This window comes from Equus asinus, chromosome 26 (assembly GCF_041296235.1).
Source record: "Equus asinus isolate D_3611 breed Donkey chromosome 26, EquAss-T2T_v2, whole genome shotgun sequence".
In the NCBI taxonomy this organism is placed as follows: domain Eukaryota; kingdom Metazoa; phylum Chordata; class Mammalia; order Perissodactyla; family Equidae; genus Equus; species Equus asinus.
In genome coordinates this window covers 31354335-31373982 of record NC_091815.1, presented here as the reverse complement: position 1 = coordinate 31373982, position 19648 = coordinate 31354335, and the positions used below count along the sequence as shown (strand labels likewise).

The window sequence follows — 19648 nt, the reverse complement described above, 5'->3', positions numbered from 1 at the left end:
CTATATTGCCCAAACTGTAATAAAAAGGAGAACTAAAAGGATCATCGTTTAGGGGCTGGCCCGGTGGCACAGTGGTTAAGTGCGCACGTCCTGCTTTGGCAGCCTGGGGTTCACTGGTTTGGATCCTGGGTGCGGACATGGCACCACTTGGCAAGCCATGCTGTGGTAGGCATTCCACATATAAAGTAGAGGAAGATGGGCATGGATGTTAGCTCAGGGCCAGTCTTCCTCAGCAAAAAGAGGAGGATTGGCAGCAGAGGTTAGCTCAGGGCTAATCTTCCTCAACAACAACAAAAATCATTTATAACATGCACTTCAACATGCTAATGTGGGGAGCCACTTCCCAGAACCTAGAAATCCAGACCCTTACACCTGTAACGTCAGCAGCTCCCCACAGAGGGGGACACGTGGTGTCAGTGTCCGGCTACCGAGAGCCGTACAGAACGTGGTCTTCTGAAATTGTTGACAATCCTTGGTCAAGTTTCGAACGAAACATGACACCAGCTTCCCTCATTTTACATGGTAGTTGCACTTCCTGGAAAATTCAGAACCTATTAAAACTTTATCAAAAGGACTTTGTATTTGCGCGAAGAGAGAGCTAGGTTCTGGATGCTGATAATTCTTACCCCGGTTTTTCCAAGCAAGGCTACAATTTAGTCAGCGTGCACTAGTATGGACGTGCTGGTGGGTAAAACACTGAAACCCTTCTCTTCCAGCTGGTTAATAGTGCAAGGCTAATTGAGAAAGCGGTGAAATTCAATAACACGTATTCTAATATAAAAGCATTAGTTCAAGTTCATCGTGGCCATGGGTTTTGTGTCATATCATTACTTAGTCGATAATAAAGGTTGAATACACGAAATTATCAGACAGTCTTACAAGGGCTAGGAAAGTTTTTAATGTAATTGCTGTCAGTTTAGAACAGCGAAGAGAGGAGAAAACAGAACTGTGGTTGATGCTTAGATGAGTTATCTGTTGAGATCCCACGTCACCCACTGGTTCTCAAGTTAATGGGAAGTTGCTAGAAGCACTGGATGTGGTTCTCTTATCAAATCACAGCTCAGGCAGAGTTATTTTAAATAAATAAATAAATATATCATAGGTTATTTTATGTTTATATATATACACACATACATATATACAGCTGTGTCACTCAAGAAATCACACAATTTCTAAATAAAAACATGACGATAATTTGAGATTGATTTGAGCTTCAACTTCTGTTCTTGGCAAACAATTTAAAGAAATAGGTATATCAAGATAGGTCATCTTGATTATTTAGAGAAAAAAGATATTTTAAAAATTTGATCTCTATAGTGATTCTGTTAATTTCTATGACTTTACCAGTTGCAAAATATTTTGGACATCATCTGTCCTTCGTGAATGTCTGATGGGACATTTTAAAACTGTATGTGACAAGCAACGTGGCATATGGCATAAGACATCTCCATCCCTGGGCCACGCCTTCCAAGAGCCAGAAGCACCGCCCGATCACAGCGATAAGCCAAATTGTCCCTATATGCTTCCAGAATGTTCCATGGGAAGCCAACAACAGTCTCTTTGTGAGCCATTTGCGGGTCCAGTGGTTAAAAACAGAGGCTGGGTTATGAGGTCTGGCTGTGGACGTCTGAGTCTCAGGAAATTGGGCTAAGTTCTCTTCTTTCTTGTCTCGCTGGCCTGTGAAGCCCCCTCCCCATGAGGGTTTTACCCTTTTGCAATATCACCACCCCACCCCAGCCCCAATCTAGAGTTTCAGAGAAGCAGCCACTTGCCTAAGGTCACAAAGAAAGTAAGCGGCGGAGCCAGGAGCCAAACCCAGCCCTGACTCGGACCCCTTCACCACTCAAGCGCCTCCCAGCAGCCTGCGGGGTGAGGGCCACCACCACCTCCATTTCCCAGGTTGGAAGCAGGGGTGCAGAGGAGAGTCACGGTGGCCCCCGCCCACAGCGGAGGAGGCGGCAGCGCTGGGGTCTGACCCCAGGCCCCGCCCACTATGGAGGGGGGGCTGTGCAGGACAAGCCACTGGGACGAGGCGAGCAGACAAAACCCTATTTATCTTTATTTTAAAAATGGAATAATTTAAGCCTTATTACTAATATACAGAATGACAGTAGTACCTGGATATAATTTATAAATAAACACACATCCTGAGGGCTCATGCCCAAAGGCTATTTACTCTCAGGTGCATGACTACACTAGGAAGGCTGCCCGCCCTGGTCCCGGAGGCCCCCTACCCTTACTAGACAGGGGCAGACTGGGCGGCTTCATGTGGGCTCCACGGCCACCCGGGGTTCAAGCCCCCACGCTGCCACTTCCTAAGCTGTCTGACCTTCAGCAAGCGACTTCACCATGCTGGCCTCAGTTTCCTCACCAGCAAAATGCAAATAAGAGCAGCCCCTCCCCTTGGAGGGTCGAGGTGTGGGATCGGTTAATCCGTGTGAAACACTGAGAAGGACGAATGGTATACAGTCGGTGCTCAGTAAACGTGAGCTATGGTTATGGGGTACCCCGCCTTGCAAGTGGGGAAACGGGTGTAGAGAGCTAAAATAACGAGGTCACACAGCCAAGGAGCGGAGCCGGGATCCCAACTCGGTTCTTCTCCCCAGCAGCACCGCAGAGCTCCGAGCCTCTTTCCTCCCGGGCAAGATGGGGTTAAGCGCAGCATGCACCCCGCAGCTCTCCCATGACGGGGGGAGGCCGCGTTCTGGAAGAACTGGCAGAAGGCAGATCAAGGAGATCGTCACCCTGTCCCGGGCCACCAAGGGCTCCAGACGCGGCAGCGACGGAACGCAGGTCCCCACGGTAGCACAAGGGCGGCCTCTAGTGGCACAAGCGACCCCAGCAGCCAGGTGTCCTGAGGCTCGTTCCGCGCCAGACACGGAGGGTACTCACTGAATCCTGGAGGAAACTGAGGCACAGAGAAACTGGGACCCTCGCCCAGGCCCAGGTACCTAGTAAGTGGGAGAGCCGGGGTCTCATTCGCGACAGGAGGGCCCCAGAACCTACACTCTTTCTCTCTCTCTTTCCAAAACTCTGTCCCAGCCCGGGAGCCCGGGTTCTTGGAAATCTTGAGTAGGGCACGTCTCTGATGTCCGGACTGTGCTGGGCCCTGCAGGGCGGCCTGGCATCCCTGCGCCGCCCATCAAGCGCCGGCGGCACCGAGACAAAGGACAGCTCCCCGTGCCCGAATGTTCCCCTGAGCGCGGGCGCGGGGGGCAGGGCTTCAGCCGCCTCCTGCCAGACTCAGGAGCGCGGGGTTGGGGTACTCGGGGTTCTCGATGACCCCGGGGCCGAACTTGAGCTCCAGGAAGCGGCGGTAGTTGTTGGGCGCCTGCGCCACGAAGCCGGCAAAGGGCAGGGGCACGAGAGGCTGCAGGAAGTGTTCGGGGAACTCGACGTCCTGCCGGTGGTCCAGCCACGTGTCCTTAGTCATGACCCCGTTGCGGGGGTAGAAGGGCCACAGGTCCACGTGCAGGTGGTTGCTCTCGCTGTACTGCACGCGGAAGAAGTCGCCCTCCACCGCCTTCTCCCACACGAAGCCGCGCTCGTCCACCACCGAGCCCGCCTCGGCGCCCCGCAGCTGCTCGCAGTTGCCCACGTCCTCCAGGTAGATGCCCAGGTCCACGTCGTAGTCCCACGGGATGATGTCGCCGTGGCGGGCCGCCCCCAGCAGCGAGCCGCCCTCCAGCCAGTAGCGCACGCCCGCCGCCTCCAGCACGCCCACCACGTAGCGCGCGGTCTCCCGGAGCGCACGCAGGCAGCACGGGGGCGTCCAGCGCTCCTCGTACAGGTAGGCCGGCGTGTCGCCCACCACCGTCCCGAAGCAGCGCGGGGTCTCCTTGCTGCAGCCGAACCACTCGAGCCGCCCGCCCTCCCAGCGCACCAGGCGGATGCCCAGCGCCCGCAGCAGAGCCGCCCGCCGCGCGCGCGCCTCGCGCTCCGCCTTCCAGCGCGCGTGGGCCGTGGCCAGCGGGGGCTGGCGCGCCGCCGGGAAGGGCACGTCCAACAGCTGTACCGGCCAGCCGCGCAGGGCGGTCTGCAGGAAGAGGCCCGTGCTCACCGGCCGCGCCAGGGGAGCCGAGAGGTTGAAGAGGTCGCGGGCGCGCAGCAGCACCACGGCATCCCCGTCCAGGGCGTCGCAGCGGGGCGCGGCGGGGGCCGGGCCGTAGCGGGCCGTCCACTCCCGCAGGCTGACGTTCAGGGCCAGGCACCGGGCAGGGTTGGCCGAGGCGACCGGGGCGGCCACCAGGCGTGCGCCTCCCGCCCGGAGCATCTCCACCATGCGCTCCAGCTGGCCCGGTGCGTCGGCCCTCGCCCCGTCGGGCACCAGCGCCACGAACTCGGTGGCCACGTAGGTCTCGGGGCGCGAGGCCGCGGCCGGCCGGTCCAGCGCGGGCTGGAGCAGCGCCAGGCGAACGTTGGGGATGCGCGGCAGGGCCAGGGGCGGGTAGGGGAGCGTGTCGGCTGCCACCACCACTGGCTGGCCTGGGTCCTGCTGCAGGAACGAGTCCACCAGCTCGGGCACCGCGTTGTCGAAGGCCTCGAACTCCCGCACCAGGATGGTGACGCGGGGGCCGGTGGTGGATCCACGGCGGGGCCCCCGGGCCCGGAAGTTCCTGGGCTGCTGCTGCAGCCACGAGACGTAGAAGAGGACCAGGAGGTTAAGGGTGATGGCGGCCGCCAGGGCAGCCTGGCAGCGCGTGAGCCGCATGGGGCCGAAGTCAGGCCCTAGCTGGACCTCCAGGGCATCCTGGAGAGGGGGAAATGAGAGGCGAGGTGGGGCTGGTTGTCAGACCCCCGTCCCGCCCCATCCTCAGCCTTGCCCTCTCTCCCAGCCCTTTCCCTATCTGGCTTCAGCTCTGACTTCCCCTCTTCCAGGAAGCCCTCCTTGACTTCCCAGGCTGGGTCACACACCCGCTCTGGGCTCCTTCGGTCCCCTGGGTTCCCCCACCCTGGCCCAACCACTCTAAGTCATACCGAATAGGGACCGGTCTGTGTCCTCCCACTGCATTGTGAGACCCATGAGGGCAGGTCCTGAGCCTGTCTTGGTCACTGCTAGGTCCCCAAGGGGGCCCAGCACAGAGCCAGGTACCCACCAGGTGTTAGTAAATTTTTATCAAATGAACCACCTCCCCTTCTTGAGCAGTCCCACCCCTCTACTCGCTGTCAACTGCTCACCCAGATTCCGCTTCCCTTATAGACGCACCAGCCCCGGCCCCAGACCCAACCTGCACCTTCTGCTCTACCACTCCCCTGACCTCCCCTCCCCCCTGGCCTGGCCCCAGGGCCACGGGATGCTGCAGCCTCAGCCTGGCCACCAAACCCTCCTCTGCTGTCCCTTCCCACTTCCTCAGACCCTGTGCCTCTGGCCACCTCTTTCCTGATGGTCAGCTGGATCATTTTGGCTTTGCAAGAAAAGCCAGAAATGTTTTCTTGCCTTACAATTCTCCCAGTTCTTAGTGTTGGCCACTAATTCTTTTTTTTTTTTAATGGAATGGGTCAAACTTACAGCGACAGAAAGTGGAATGGTGGTGGCCAGGGGCTGGGGGAGGGGGAAATGGGGAGTTGTAGTTTAATTGGTACAGAGTTCCAATTTTGCAAGAGGAAAAAGTTCTGGAGATTGGTTGCGCCATAACGTGAATCCACTTAACGCCACTGAACTATCTACTTAAAATTAAGATGATAGATTTTATTATGTGTATTTTACCACAATTAAAAACAATTTTTTTAAAGTGGACTGGACTGCATCAAAAAGGCTGCCGGCCCTGGGACACGCCCCCCCTTCATTGGCCACCCTCCTAAGCAACCCCCAGATGGCGCTGTCTCCCTGTCCCCCCACAACGTGGAGATTTGGCTGGTCTCCAGCACAGTAAGTGTAACTAACTCTGTCTGGGCTCTGAGCAGACACTCAAAAAAAGCTTCCCCCTGAAGGATTTTCATAGGTTTCTATCCTTCCAGGGAGGGGGACAGCAGAGACCCAGCTGATCTTCCTAGTCCCTCAATACTGCTGACCCCTCCTCCCCATTCCCACAGCTCCCCCCTCAACCTGGGTTCACCCAGATCCCCACTCAGCCTTCCCCTGGTCTCCAGACCAAGTCCCCTCCTCATGGCAGCCAGAGAAGTCTTCATAAAGCACAAATCTGACCTCTCCCCCCACTGCTTAGAACCTGCCATGGCTCCCCAGTGCCCTGGGGAGGAAGTTTACGTTTCTTGCAACATCCCATAAGGCCTTGTGTGACCTGGCCCTTGCCCGCCCACCATTCCAGCCCCATCTCCAGCCATGCCTCCTCAAACTCTATGCCCAAGCCACTGTGGACTGTTCCTCCAACAGGTCTTATTTTAAGCCTTTGCATATTCTGTTCCTTCTGCGTGGAAGAGTCTCCTCTCAAACACCCCTTTTCCCTGTGCCTTTTTTCTCCTGGAGGACTCCTATTCATGCTTCAGGCCTCGGCACAGATGGCCCCTCCTTCAGGAAGCCTTCCCTGAGCCCCAGGTTAGGTCACAAGTCCCCTCTGGGCTCTCGAAGCCCCTAGGCTGCCATGTTCCAGCCCTGCCCATTCTGGGGCAGCACCGTCTGGGGATGGGTTTGCCCGCCCCGCTAGACTGTGAGGTCTGGGAGGGTAGAGCCAGGGCTGTCTCGATCACCGCTGTGTTCCTGGCACACAGCTGGGCACTGAAAATGCACCCGGCGAGCAGAGGACAGCCAGGGGCAGGGTTTGTGCGTCGGCAGAGCCCACTCAGGGCCCGGAGCCACACTCCGCACCATGGCCATGTGCCTGGACCCTGTCCTGGTCCTCCCGCCTCCTTTCTCTCCTACCAGGAATGCCCTCCACCCCTCCTCACCCATCCCAGTCCTGCCCGCCCTTCTCCGACCCAGCTCGGCCGGCACTTGAGAAGCGGAGTTGCACTTTAAGAGCATCTTGTTAATCTTTAGACCTTAGAATTGCCTTCTGGACCTGAGATCAAGTCCTGCTTCCTTCAGTCCTTCAGGGTCTATTTGTGGAGCTCCTACAACCTGCCAGGCACTGTTCTCGGCACGGGGGACACAGCAGTGGACACACGACACACAGAGACAGACACACCCCTGAGCCCACGGAACTCACATTATTGTGGGGACAGGGACCTTTGGAACCACAGAACCTCCAGGGTCTTAAAAATCTTAGAATCGTAGAATCAGGCACACAGATGCACAGAAGAGACCCTTAGACGGCATTAGAATCTTCTAAAGATTCTAAAGAGACCATCTTCCTGCCCCACTCTCATCCCCTAGGGCCCGAGGGAGCTGGTTAAAACTCGAATTAGATCCTGTCCTCCGTCTGCTCAAACCCTTCTGTGGCTCAGAACTCACTCGAAGGAACAGCCAAGGCCTTGATGGTGGCCCTTGAGGCCCCACCTGGTCCCCCACCCTCTCGCACTCGGTCACTCAGCCCCAGCCACACAGGCCACCAAAGGCCATGTTTCACATACACCCAGGACACTCAGCCGCAGCGCCGCCGTCCCCTCTGCCTGGGTGCCCAGGTATCCCCATGGCTCCCCCCACGGCCTTCAGGTCTTTCCTCCAATGTCACCTGTCTGTGAGGCCTTCCTTGGGCCCCCCTATTTAAAGATGCACCTCCCTATCACGCCCTTTCTCTGCCCGTCCCTGCACAATCTTTCTCCCCTACTGGTCATCACGTAGATTTTACTTTCTTATTTATTGTTTCCTTGTTTTTGTCCCCTGCTGGATGCCCAGTGCACAGCTCGTGCCCGGCACACAGCAGATGCTCGATAACTTTCTGCGGAATGGGTGAGGGGCTCCAATTGTTCAGATGGGGGGCCTGTGGCGCAGGGACAGAAAGGAGGCAGGTGGCAGAACCCAGGTCTCCGCTCCCAGGCCCTCTCATTGTGCTCTGTCTGGCTGACTCGGGGCCAGGAGGTGCCCAGCAGGGGCATCAGAGACCAGTGGGTATGATAGCCAGACAAGGAGGTGAGGGGACCAGGGAAGGAACAGAAGGGAACCATCTAGTACCCTAACAAGGTCGGTCTTGGCTTCCCCAACTGTAAGGGCTCAAAACCTCTTCACTGGGGAAAAATGGAAGAAAGGATGATTTTGAAGATCCGAATGCTCTACGTTTTTCTGAATCACGATAGGATGATAACAATGTCAACAATTCTAGCCGCTCATGACGTGTCAGACCCTGTTCTAAGCACTTTACACATCTTAACTTGTTTAATCTTCAGGTTATGATCGCATGTAAAGATGAGGAAACTGAGGCACAGAGAGGTGAAGTCACTGGCTCAAGGTCACACAGCTGGGAAGCAGTGGGTCCAGGATTTGACCCAGGAAGCTGATTCCAGAGTGGAGCTTTCAACCAATAAACTGCTGTGTCTCTTGGGTCCACTTAGCCCAATTCTCAGTCCATCTTCAGTGAGCTTTCCCCCAGCCCTAACCTCACGGGCGCTTTCAGAGCTGAATGTGGCACGTGAATGCATTATCCAACTCATTAACTCAACAAACAGATGTTTCCTGAGCGCTCTCTGTTCTAGACCCTGTGTTCTGGGGACACGCGATGAAGGAAGCAGTCATGGGCAGGCCCGCCAGCGGTAGGAAGACAGACAAAACCACACAAACAACTTCTAGAGAGGGCAGGACACCAGCAGGGGGCATCATAGAGAAAAGGTGATCAATGAAGAAGAGGACAGTTAAGCCGTCTCTCCATTGCCCCCAAAACAGTGGAAGTGGATCCAGTCACTTCAGGCCTGGGTTCACCTGGCCTGAGCCTCAGTTGCTGCATCTATAGAATGAGCATGTCACAAGCAGAGAAAATGAGCCATAGGGGGGAAAGCCTTTGCGGACAAGGAAAGGGCAGTTTCGACGTGAGTGCTGGTGACACGGGGGGACTTCTTACCTCCTAGGTTGCTGGCCGGGGAGCTCCAGGGGGGCGGTTCCAGCCCCGCTCAGCTGCACTGCTGAGGGAAGGAGAACCAGGAAACCCCAAATCAGCCAATTTCACACAATAGAGCACAATTTCATCTTATCTACAAAAGGGGCAATAAGAAGGTCAGGGAATCATTTCTTCTGAAGTCCGACAAGCTCAGGCACCACCTGGAGCATCTTAGGAGTGGGAGGGAAGGATGTCAGTTTTCATAGCAACCTATAACCATCCCTCTCTCATGAATGTGTCCAGAAAGGTAGGGCTGGAAGTGACAGAAGGTGTTACCATGACAACTCCTTCCCTGGACACACTCTATCCTGAGACAACCATCAAGCATCCCCTACTTTGGTGGGTGGCCTGGTTCCAAGGGTCACTGGAAGGCAGACTGCCCCCATTCCCATAGTAACCAGGGCTTGGCCTTGCCGCTTTCTCACCTCCCTGGGGATGGTCCAGGCCCTGTAACCATAGCAACTACTCCTCAGCAGAGCATCTCCTCTAAATAAAAACACCTGGTTGGTTTGGTCTATGGACTTTCCCACGATGGGAAAGGGGGAGATGGTTACCATGGTAATGCCAACAGAGTAGCTGGGGGGAGGGGCTAGGAAAGAGGTATTTGCCTCAGCATCAGTGTCCTTGGGGCTGGGGCCCTTTTTACCTGAGTGCTAGGTGAGGTTGTCATAGTAACCAATGAGGGGAGGGGCAGGAGGACCGCCAGGGACTTGGGTTACCTTAGCAACCTCCTCCTGGCGCAGGTACAGGAGAGGTTTGGGGCTCCAGAACCACAAAGGTGGAGGGGAGGGGAGGCTGGGGGCGTTCCAGGCTGGGGAAGGGTTACCATGACAACCGCCCCAGGCCAGGAATCAGAGAGGATGGGGCTACTGCTGAACCCCCTCCCCACGGTGTCGCCCTTTCTCTCAAAGCGTGATGGTCGAGGAGAGTGGGATTGGGGGCTGGAGAGGGTTAGAGTCTTTCTTTGGGGTGAAGAGAGAGGAGGGGGGCAGGAAGCAGGCCCCTCCGAAGTCCCGCTCTTCCCAGGTGCGACCCTCGCGCGGGGCCCGGGGTGCGCGTCCCCGCCCTGCCCCTTCCCGCCCCCCTCCCAGCGCGCGCACGCGCCGTCGGGGTCGACCCGGGTGGGCGAGGCGCGCGCCCGGCCTCGTCCCCGTGCCCGGCCCCCCCAGGCCCCCGGCGGGCGCGCGCAAGGGGGGGCGCGGCCGCGCAGGCGCGCGAGGCACGGCGGGCGCGCTGGCCGGCCCCGGGGCCTCCATGATGGAGGAGCGAGCGGCCGCCGCGGTCGCCGCCGCCGCCGCCGCCTCCTGCCGCCCGCTCGGCTCCGGCGCGGGCCCCGGCCCGACGGGGGCGGCCCCGGCCCCTGCCCCATCCCCCGGGCCCGGCCCGGCTGGTAAGGGAGGCGGCGGCAGCCCCGGGCCCACGGCGGGGCCGGAGCCGCTGAGCCTGCCCGGGATCCTGCACTTTATCCAGCACGAGTGGGCGCGCTTCGAAGCCGAGAAGGCCCGCTGGGAGGCCGAGCGCGCCGAGCTGCAGGTGGGCGCCGCCCCGGGACCCCCACCCCCCGCCCGGTCCGGCCCGGCCTCACCCGCCGCCGCCGCCGCCGCCATCTTGGAGCAATGGCCGCCGGGACGGCCGGGGGGGCGGGGGGCCGCGGCGGCCCGGGAGGGGTGAGGACCGGCCGAGGGGCCCTGGGGCCCCGGGGCGGCTCGAGGCGGAAGGGGCCCCGGGGCGGGAGGGGCCGGCCGGGCCGAGCGGAAGAAGGCGAAGGGGATCGGCGGCGGCTGGGAGTGGGAGTGGGAGTGGGCGGGCAGACGGGGGGTCCCGGAGAGGGATGTCCGGGGGAGCCCCGGAGAACTCAGCCAAGGGGGATGGAGGAGTCGAGGGGGGCATGCAGGAGTCGGCGGGTGATGGAGAAGGAGTTGGAGACTGCGAAAGCTCGGCGATTGCCGGGACACCAGCCCCCGGCCCCCACCAGGTGCGCTTGGAGGTGGAGCCCGATGGGCTCCAGGTGGGAGATAGGGGGCGTCGGGGACCCGCCGAGAGCGAGAGCCGATCCGGGCGGCGAACCGGCCTGAGTCCGGAGAGGAAGTCGGGGAGCCTGGGAAGGAGTGTGTTTCGGAGCGTTTGGAGACAGGAACTGAAAGATGGCTGTGGGAGGACTCGGGGAGAGCGGAGGGTCTGGAGGGGCCCCAGGATGGAAGGGTGTGCCCTCCCTTCCGAGGAGGAAACTTTGGACAGCCCTGGCATGGGTGGGTACCGAGGGCAGGGAGGGGTCCCCGGGCTGGAAGTGCGGACAGGGCCACGACTTGCCCCGGGAGCCTGGGTGGGAGAGCTGGAGAGCGGGGACTCCGGTTTGGGGGTGCGGAGGAGTGGGGGCTGCAGCCCTGAGATGGGGGTGTGTGTTGGACGTCAGGTGGGACCCTGAACTGGAGTGCGAGGGGTCAGGCATGTCCACCGTGGGATGGGGACGGTGAGGAGGAAGCCGGGGGTACCTGGAGGCTGGCAGGGGCAGCATTTTGCAGAGCGGGACGGCAGTGGGAGGAAAGCATCTCGCAAGGACCGTGTGGGGGGGAGGGGAGGGGAGGTAATGTGTTTGTGGAACTTTCCAGGAAAGGACCTCATGGTTCGTGGAGTAGCTTGGAAGATGAATGTGCCGTGGGGTGATGTTTGGGAAAGTCTAAGGAGCGGGGCTGGGTTTTGTGACCTTGAGAAGTGTGGCTGCCTTGGCAGACATTTGCTGGAGGAGCCTGAGCATCAGAGTCGTGAGAGTTTAAGGGGTCCAGGGATGGGCAGCGAGGAGTCTGAGGGTTCCGGGCTGGGGTTTTACTAGCACCAGTCAGGACCTGCTTCTCACAGCCCGTCTGTCCCCTTCTGATTTGCTGTTTCCTAGCTGGGTGAGTTGGGGACTGAAATAAATATCTGACTAGGACTTTGTGTATAGGAAGAATAAAGAGAAGATTCCGCAGTTTCCCCCTCCGGGGAGGGATCTTAGCGGGGTGGCAGCTGAGGCTTGGGCTTGGGGTGGGAGAGGAATCCTTATGTAAGTGCCTGTCGCTTTTGCGTCCGCTCTCTACTTCCGGAGCTCTTTCCCAGGGTACATCTCATCAGAGCTTCTCAATACCCCTTTATGTGGGCAGCGCCAATGTCATTGCCCTCTCAGCAAAAATGCTAGCAGCTGCTATTTATTGAGCCCGAATTATGTGCCAGGCCCTGGATTGAGTGCTTTAGATACAGGGTATCATTTAATCCTTGCCACATTCTGGAAAGGTGAGTAATATGCCCCCCTCCTTTTTTTTTTTTTGATTATCAGAAGAGGTGACAGAGACTTTGAGATGGTCCGTGATCTACCTGGGATCACAGCCCATGTGGGGCGGGGCTGGTCTGGGGACTTTCAAGCCCCCACTCTCTGCCTCTCTGCCGCCCAGTACAGATGAGCAGACTGTTCCAGGATGCTCAGTGGCCTCCCCGGGGTCATCCACACAGACATGGCAGACCTCGGGTTGAATCTGGCTCTCAGACTTCACGCTGGTGCGCCCTACGGCAGCCACCACACACCTCATCTGTGAGACTAACGAGAGAAAAGACGTGTGTTATTCTCACTTAGTGGCCTTTCTGGGAGTTTGAGAGAAAACTCGTGAATGGCACCCAGTTGGACTCTCCTTGTCTGGGCTCCGGCATCCTTTGCTTTGTACTTTTGTTTTCTTTTGTTCTGTGACAGTAGGGAGAATTCGGAGATCCCGGAAGTGTGTTTGTGTGTACATGTACATTTATGAGCTAACAGGAGAAATCCCTGTCTGTCCCTTACCTGCTCTTCTCTCCGGCTCTCCTCCCCAACCTCGCTGCCATGAAGTGCTTCTGCTGTGTGTGTAATATAGCAGATCACGTCGTCTGTATCATTTTGCGACTTTTTCACATACTCACGTGTCTTGGTGTTCCTTTGACATCACACAGAGAGCTCTTTTCGTTACTTTTGATGACTGCGTTCCACTGGGTGTCTGTACCATGGCTCCTTTAGTTTGATCTCTATTGGTGGGCTTTTAGGTTGTTTCCGGTTTTCCCCCAGCAGAAACGGCTGCCACGAGTATCCTTATCTTATGTTCCATGTGAGGATGGAGCAGAGGAGAGGAGGAGACGCATGTATAAGATGGTGATAAGAAGGGTCTGCCGGGTTGCTGCACGTTTGCACCCTCATCAGCAGCACCTCGTTTTACACGCCTTTGCAGGAGCACTTAGTGCTAACGGAGGTGTGACTTCTCCGGTGGGATCGCCTAAGGCCCCGACTGTGTCACATTTTCCGGATGCTCTCTGAGTACCTTTTCTCCAGACCGCCGAGTGCAGTGGCTCCTGGCACAGGACCGCCGTGCAGTCAGTGCCCCGTCAGTGCGGGCGGAAAGGCAGCCCTCGTGGGGTCCCGCCAGGAGGCACCCAAAGATTGGCGCAGGGAGGTGGCGTAGATGTGGTCTGCTAACAAGCAGGCCTTTGCCAGGTGGGGGCATTCCGAGAAGCGGGCGATGTGGTCTCAGCCCTTCAGAAACTTCCAGGCCAACAGGAGGCTGGTTTGCACAGGAGGCTGCAGAGAACTCTGCAAGTTCCCACGGAGGTGGAGCGGTTGGTTGTGTGGCTCTGCCCGTGATCTGTGGCGCGTCTGGGAAGGCGAGCTTGTGGACAGGAGGAACCTCTTGGGGGAATCCCCACTGGACGTTCATGTAGGAGCAGTGACAGGGAGCTGCCACAAGTATGATGGCAGCAGCGGAGGTGTAGAACTGGCCCCTGCCTGCTCCCAGCCTCACAGGGGGCTGGCGGGATGCGTGGGGACCTGCCAGGACCTGCGGGGGCTCGGGAAGGAGGAGCGTGGAGACGCTCGGCTGGCTGGGAATGGGAGCCCTTCCCTGGGGGCTGGGACGGAACGGTCGGCCGTGGGACACAGAGGCGTCAGCTCCTGGGAGGGCCGAGATGCTGAGGCTCGCGGGGAGCCTTTGAGAGGTGCCTGGCTGGAGAGAGGGAACAGCCGGAGCAGAGGTGGCACCCGTGTCTCAGAACAGTCCTGGGGGGCGTGTGTGTTCTGACAGTCTGGCCGGAGGGAGCGGCGGGGGAAGGCACGTGCAGAGACAACTTCCAGATCCCAGACTGAGCTGCCAGCCCACCCGGGCCTTGCAGGTCAGGCCCCGCAGCTGCAGTGTTGGGGGGGGCGGTGGGGGCTGACCACCGCCACTTCCCCTCGCAGTGGGATTCCCCCGACTTGTGCCACTTGGGCCACATGTTTCCTGATCTCTCTTCTTCCTTCTTTGCCAGAGGAACTGGGACAACAGGGCCGAGTGGGCCGAGTGAGATTCTCGCTTTGTAATTTGGAGGAGGGGGCCGGGCTTGGTACCGTGGCAGGATGGAGGCGAGGCTGGGCGGGTGTGAGGGCTGAGTCGTCCCCCGCTCAGGAAGGTCACCGGGTGGCATCAGTCCCGCCCGCCTCTTTCTTACCTTGAATCCACTCGTCCCCCTCTGCCCCGTCCTAGTCTGGTCCCTGTCGTTTCTCCCTGGGGTTTCTGGGACTCTCCTCTCTGCCTCAGCTTTGTCCCGCTCCTCACCAGCCATCAGCTCTCCACCTCGGAGCTGGAATAACCTTTGTGACCTGCACATCTGATGACATCGCTCGTTTGCTTCAAAGCCTTCCCTGGCTTCCCCTCTGCTCGTAGGAGCAATGTCACACTCACTCGCATCATCCACAGGCCGTCGTCGGCCCTGCCACCTTCTCTCACTTTCTCCAGTGACCCTTTTGCATGTTCTGATGCGGCCATACAGGCCTTTTTAGAGTTCCTCAGACCCCGTGCAGCCCTGTGTCTGTCCCCTGCCCGTAGCACACTCCGCTGCCCTGGCCGCCTCCTAGTCAGCCTGCAGGTCTCCACTAAACTGGCCCTGCTTAACTCCAAGGGTGGGTTGGGTGTCCCTCCTGCCATCACATCCTCTGCTCTGGTCACATCGGATGGGAGCTGTCGCTGCTCGTGCCTGTCTCTTGCGCTGGACTGAGATCTCTGTGGGGACAGGGAGCACACATCGTCTCCCTTCTCCCGCCAGTGCCTCACTTGGTCCCTGGCCTGGCACAGGCAGTCCCCCACGTTGGGTGGTAAGCAACGGGGGGGGCCCTCCGCAGGCGCTTCTGGCGCCAGGAAGCAGAAGCTCGCTAACCCAGGCCCAGGAGGGTAGGGGGGCCGTGAGGAGGGGACTTGGGGCCTGTGTCTGGTGACTGACCTTTTCCTCCCCCCGCCTTCTACAATGACTCATGGACAGAGTAGATTTAAGGTACACAAACGACAGCAACTCAGGCCTCCAGATGTTGGTCCCATGTGAGTCTGCCTGTCTGGCCTCGTATTTATGTATATGTGTGTTGATTTACAGCGTAGAGAGAAAAAAGTGTTAGGAAATGGGGAAAGTCCCATTCTCTCAGTGGACAGGTGAGTTTGCTTTTTGATAGCGTACCTAGTGACGTTTATCTATTTGTTCACTGGCCCACACCCGCCTCTAGAATATAAACCTCGTCTTGTTCAGGGCTGCATCCTCTGTCTGCAACTGTTCTTGCCACATAGTTGGGGCTCAATAAATATTTGTAGAGTAAATCAATGAATGAATGATAATTTGTTACGTATTATTGCGCGTATATCCCATTTTATTTTTTCAAAAGGAAGCCCAACACTGAAGTTATGCCTGTAGGGTAAATTCCTGGAAGTGGACCTGCCAGGACAAAAGGAGTGTGCCTTTACATTTTTATATAGGTGGCCAGATTGCCCCAGGAAGGGTGTGTCGTTTTCTGCCCCCACCAGCGATATATGAGCGTGCCCCTTTCCCTGGTTCCTGGCCTGTGCCGCGCATTACTTAGGGGCTCGATTCTCTGCTAACCTGAGGGAGACACGTGGTCCCTGGTCCCCAAGGAGAGGAGAGCAGCGTGGGTGGCATTTGGAGCGAGTCTTTGAGAATTGGGATGGCCTGGAAAAGGTGTCTGAGGCCTGACTCGCGCCTTCCAGTGGAGCCATTGAAGTTCTTCAGCACTGTGACGTGAGGTGCAGGGCTTGGCTTCGGGAAGATGCCGCAGGCCCGTAAGCCACAGGCGTCCCTGCCTCGTGGGTCTTGGGTCTCAGAGGGATCCTCGCTGCCTTAAAGAACTGGGCCCCTTCAGCGCTGTGCAAGAATGGACAGGTAGAAGAAAACCTGTCAGAGGAAGGAGCTGGCATTCATTAGCCCTTCTGTGCTGGGCCTCGGACTGAGAAGGGCTTACACGTGAGGGGCAGGCTCTCTCATGAGCCCCGTTTTCTAGAAGGGCAGATGGAGGCTCAGAGAAGCCCAGTGACCTGCCTGAGATTGCCGCAGCAAGGAGCTGGCCGAGCCGGACCTGGAGCTCGAGTGCAGCCTGGAGCAGAGGAGCACTTGGGGAGAAGCCAGGGACAAGCCTTGCCCTTGGCTTTGGCACGGGGCTTCTGGAACATGGTCAGGGGCCAGGATCCTGCCTCGAAGGCCCTTGGCCCCGTGTCTCCAAAAGACCTGTTGACAGACCGGAGCAGACTGGGGCGGCCCGTGCCAGCAGACGGTGTGAAGTGCTTGGCAGGGGCCCAGGGTCGTGTCCATGGCGCGTCTCCCTCGCCCTGGGCAGACTCCAGTGGCGCGGTGGGTCCCCACGGTGGGGGTCGGGTGGTAAAGCTTTTGTACTGGAGCGGGAGCTGAGCCAAGCCGCCCACTCTTGTCCCGAAGCTCCAGAAGTAGCTTGCTACGCCTGCTAGAGACAGATGCTCTGGTAGGAAGAGTGACGCGCCACCTCCACCAGCAACCTGGGGACAGCACCTGCTTGGGGTGGGAGAGGAGGGGCCCAGGCTGTTCGTGCCTGCCTCCCCCGCCTTCCTCCCTGATCCGACTGCTCCCCAAGAGGCCGGGACCGAGTTAGACCCCAGCTGTCCCCGTTTTAATGTCAGGGGTTAAGGACTCCCCTTCAGCTCTTCCATCATGGTGACATGGCAGGGGACTCTGGAAACAGACCAGCACGCCTTCTCACTGCTCTACTGACCCCTGGCTCTGGGTCTTTGTGCCTGAAGAAGCGGCGCCTGCCTGTCACTGTGGGCCTGGGGCTGGAGCTGGTTGTCCCCGAGTGAGGGAGGGACACAGGTCAGTGAGCCTGAGCCCTGCTGTCTTCCTGTCCTGTCACCCCCAGGCGCAGGTGGCCTTCCTCCAGGGAGAAAGGAAAGGGCAAGAGAATCTCAAGACAGACCTGGTGCGGCGGATCAAGATGCTGGAGTACGCGCTGAAGCAGGAGAGGTGAGCCCGCCAGCCCGCTCCTGCCTCCGAGGAGTCGGTGCCCAGCAGGAGGGTCAGGAGGCCGGTGCCCCCCCCTTCCCAGCTGTGGAGGTTCGGGGTCAGGCGTTATCATCCCCGTCTGCCAGTGCTGTGTGGTTCTAGGAGAGCAGGACAGAACAGGACGCAGTAGGTGGGATCAGGATAAGCGCTAGTGACAACACTCATAACGGTGGAGGCCCACTGGGGGCCAGCCACGCGTGGCCGTTGGCTCGTTTATCCTTTCCAATAGCCTGCTGGGTGCCTGCGAGGCTTCCAGAGGTGAGGACTTCGTCAGGGACTCCTGGAGCTGGGATAGCAGCCAGTCTCCCTGACTCCGAAGATGGGCTCCTCACAGTGCCGTCTGCCGGCCTCCTCCCCTGGGGCTGCTTCCAGGGGGGCGGCGGGCAGCTCAGCCTCTGGGGGCGGGGAGCGGAATTGGGGAGGCCCTGGGATGTGGGGTTCCTGACTGAGCGCTGGCCCCGTTTGCTCCTCTCTGTCTCATTTGTTAATCATTTGCTCTTTTAGGGCCAAGTATCACAAATTGAAGTTTGGGACCGACCTGAACCAGGGGGAGAAGAAACCAGAACTGTCAGAACAAGGTACCCACCCTCTGATCCTCCCCACCTGCCCCTTCCAACAGAGCTGAAGGTGGTGCAGGAGTCAGAGATGGGCCGCCTCTGTCTTCCTCGGCTCCAGAGAAAGCAGAATTGGCCGGCGCTGGGGGGTGTTGAATCGCACTCTCGGTGCCCCTCCCGGTAGGCTACTCTGCCAGGTGCCGTGCTGGGTCCCTGGGGAGGGAGGGAGTGGTGGTGAAGGCCAGTCCTGCCTGCCGTCCCTCTGGGCAGTAGAGACAGACACTCAGGGTCCCTTATAGTCTAAGCTCCTTGCAGAGGGCTCAGTTCGCCAGTACGGAGGCGGGGGAGTGTGTTCCAGGCAGAGCGTGGTGTGTTAGGGAACAGGAAGTGAGTGCGTGGCACTGGAACCCCTGGCGTGGGCAGCTGGGGGACTGGTCCCGGCCTTCAGTGCTGGCCTCATAGTGTTGTTCTGGCGGTCACACTCCTCCTGACGGAACGTGAGCCCCACAGGGCAGGCGTCAGTGTTGACTGATGGAGCCCAGGCACATTGTAGATGCCCGATAAATATTTGATGGATAAAATAAACAGATGATCTCATTTAGTCCTCACAACAGTCCCGACAGGTAGGTGCTGCTGTCATTAACTTCATGTCTCAGACAGGGAAACTGAGGCTCAGATAGGTAAACTCACCTGCTCAAGGTCACACAGCCGGGAAGTGACAGAGGCGGATTTGAACCCAGTCTGCCTGTTCTCGCAGAACCGGACGGGCTTCCTGTGTAGGAACACGACATGACTAGGCCTGAGTCTGGAGAGAGTCCGGGGGATGGTGTGGGGAATGACCAGTCCAGAGGCCAGAGAGAAGCAGCGTGGAGGGGAGGGGAGGTTTCGCACAGCGCAGAGGACCCGGCACGGCGACCCAGTGCGTTTGAGGGCGGGGAAGGTGGAGGAGGCGCCGGGTCTGTGGTGGCGCCGTGACTAAGACAGCCTGCCTCCTCCCCAGTCTCCAACGGCCCCGTGGAGTCCGTCACCCTGGAGAACAGCCCGCTGGTGTGGAAGGAGGGGCGGCAGCTGCTCCGACAGTGAGTGTGCAGGGGCGCGGGGCGGGGGAGAGGGACACGTCTGGCTCGGAGATAAGCCCAAGGACTCCGCCGTCCTTCCTGTCCCTACTGGGGACCCGGAGCTATCAGCATCCCTGCTGGCCACAGCCGAGCTAGCCTGTCACCCTGTGGGTGGAATCCTGCCTGGGAGAGGGGGGGCAGACTCGCAGGAGGCAGACGGGGGACCCCACTCTTGGAAAGCCACCCCGAATGCCTGCATGGCTTTTTTCCCCAAGGCTAATGTTAAATCACTTTTTATTCTAAAAGGGGTGTGTGCTTTAGAAGACCTGGGAAATACAGGGAAACACAAAGAAAAAATAAATCACTCCTAATTCCACCACCGCAGGGAATTTCCTGCCTCCATCAATATTTGCATGTACGCTGTCAGTCTCTCCCGTGGCTCTGTGTGTGTTAAAACCAGGGCTCCCCCTTCACAGTGTTTTCTTTCTTTTTTTTTTTTTTTTAAAGATTTTATTTTTTCCTTTTTTCTCCCCAAAGCCCCCCCGGCACATAGTTGTATATTCTTCGATGTGGGTTCTTCTAGTTGTGGCATGTGGGACGCTGCCTCAGCGCGGCCTGATGAGCAGTGCCATGTCTGCGCCCAGGATTCGAACCAACGAAACACTGGGCCGCCTGCAGCGGAGCGTGCAAACCCAACCACTCGGCCACGGGGCCAGCCCCCACAGTGTTTTCTAGTCATTGCTTTTGCTAAGGGTTGCGACCATCTTTCCATGTAAATTACTTA

General features: G+C 58.5%; 2 protein-coding genes across 7 annotated transcripts in view; one reads left to right on the top strand and one right to left on the bottom strand.

Moving 5' to 3' along the window:
* Positions 1–875: 875 nt before the first annotated feature.
* FKRP (fukutin related protein) lies at positions 876–10544 on the bottom strand. Of its 2 annotated transcripts, XM_070499097.1 has the most exons (3): positions 10510–10544; positions 8889–9018; positions 876–4750 (listed from the first exon to the last, which is right to left on the bottom strand). In XM_070499097.1, the coding sequence occupies exon 3, from the start codon at positions 4709–4711 to the stop codon at positions 3224–3226; it is 1488 nt and encodes a 495-aa protein (XP_070355198.1). In that variant the 5' UTR covers positions 4712–4750; positions 8889–9018; positions 10510–10544; the 3' UTR covers positions 876–3223. The 2 variants fall into 2 exon arrangements, with proteins under 2 accessions (XP_070355198.1, XP_044615239.2); XM_044759304.2 differs by lacking the exon at positions 10510–10544 and having other exon boundaries at positions 8889–9094.
* STRN4 (striatin 4) overlaps positions 9581–19648 on the top strand; it is a 25512-nt gene continuing 15444 nt past the window's right edge. For 2 of the 5 annotated variants that reach the window (XM_070499093.1, XM_070499092.1), the window contains exons 1-4: positions 9707–10457; positions 17110–17213; positions 17757–17830; positions 18807–18885. In XM_070499093.1, coding sequence (XP_070355194.1) covers positions 9840–10457; positions 17110–17213; positions 17757–17830; positions 18807–18885 — 875 coding nt within the window. In that variant the 5' untranslated portion in view covers positions 9707–9839. Of the gene's footprint in view, positions 10458–10678; positions 10900–17109; positions 17214–17756; positions 17831–18806; positions 18886–19648 lie in introns of those variants that run through there. The other 3 variants (XM_070499094.1, XM_070499096.1, XM_070499095.1) reach the window with 3 other exon arrangements.

Coding starts and splice junctions, on each gene's coding strand:
- FKRP (XM_070499097.1), bottom strand. CDS start 4,711: ATGCGGCTCACGCGCTGCCAGGCTGCCCTGGCGGCCGCCATCACCCTT.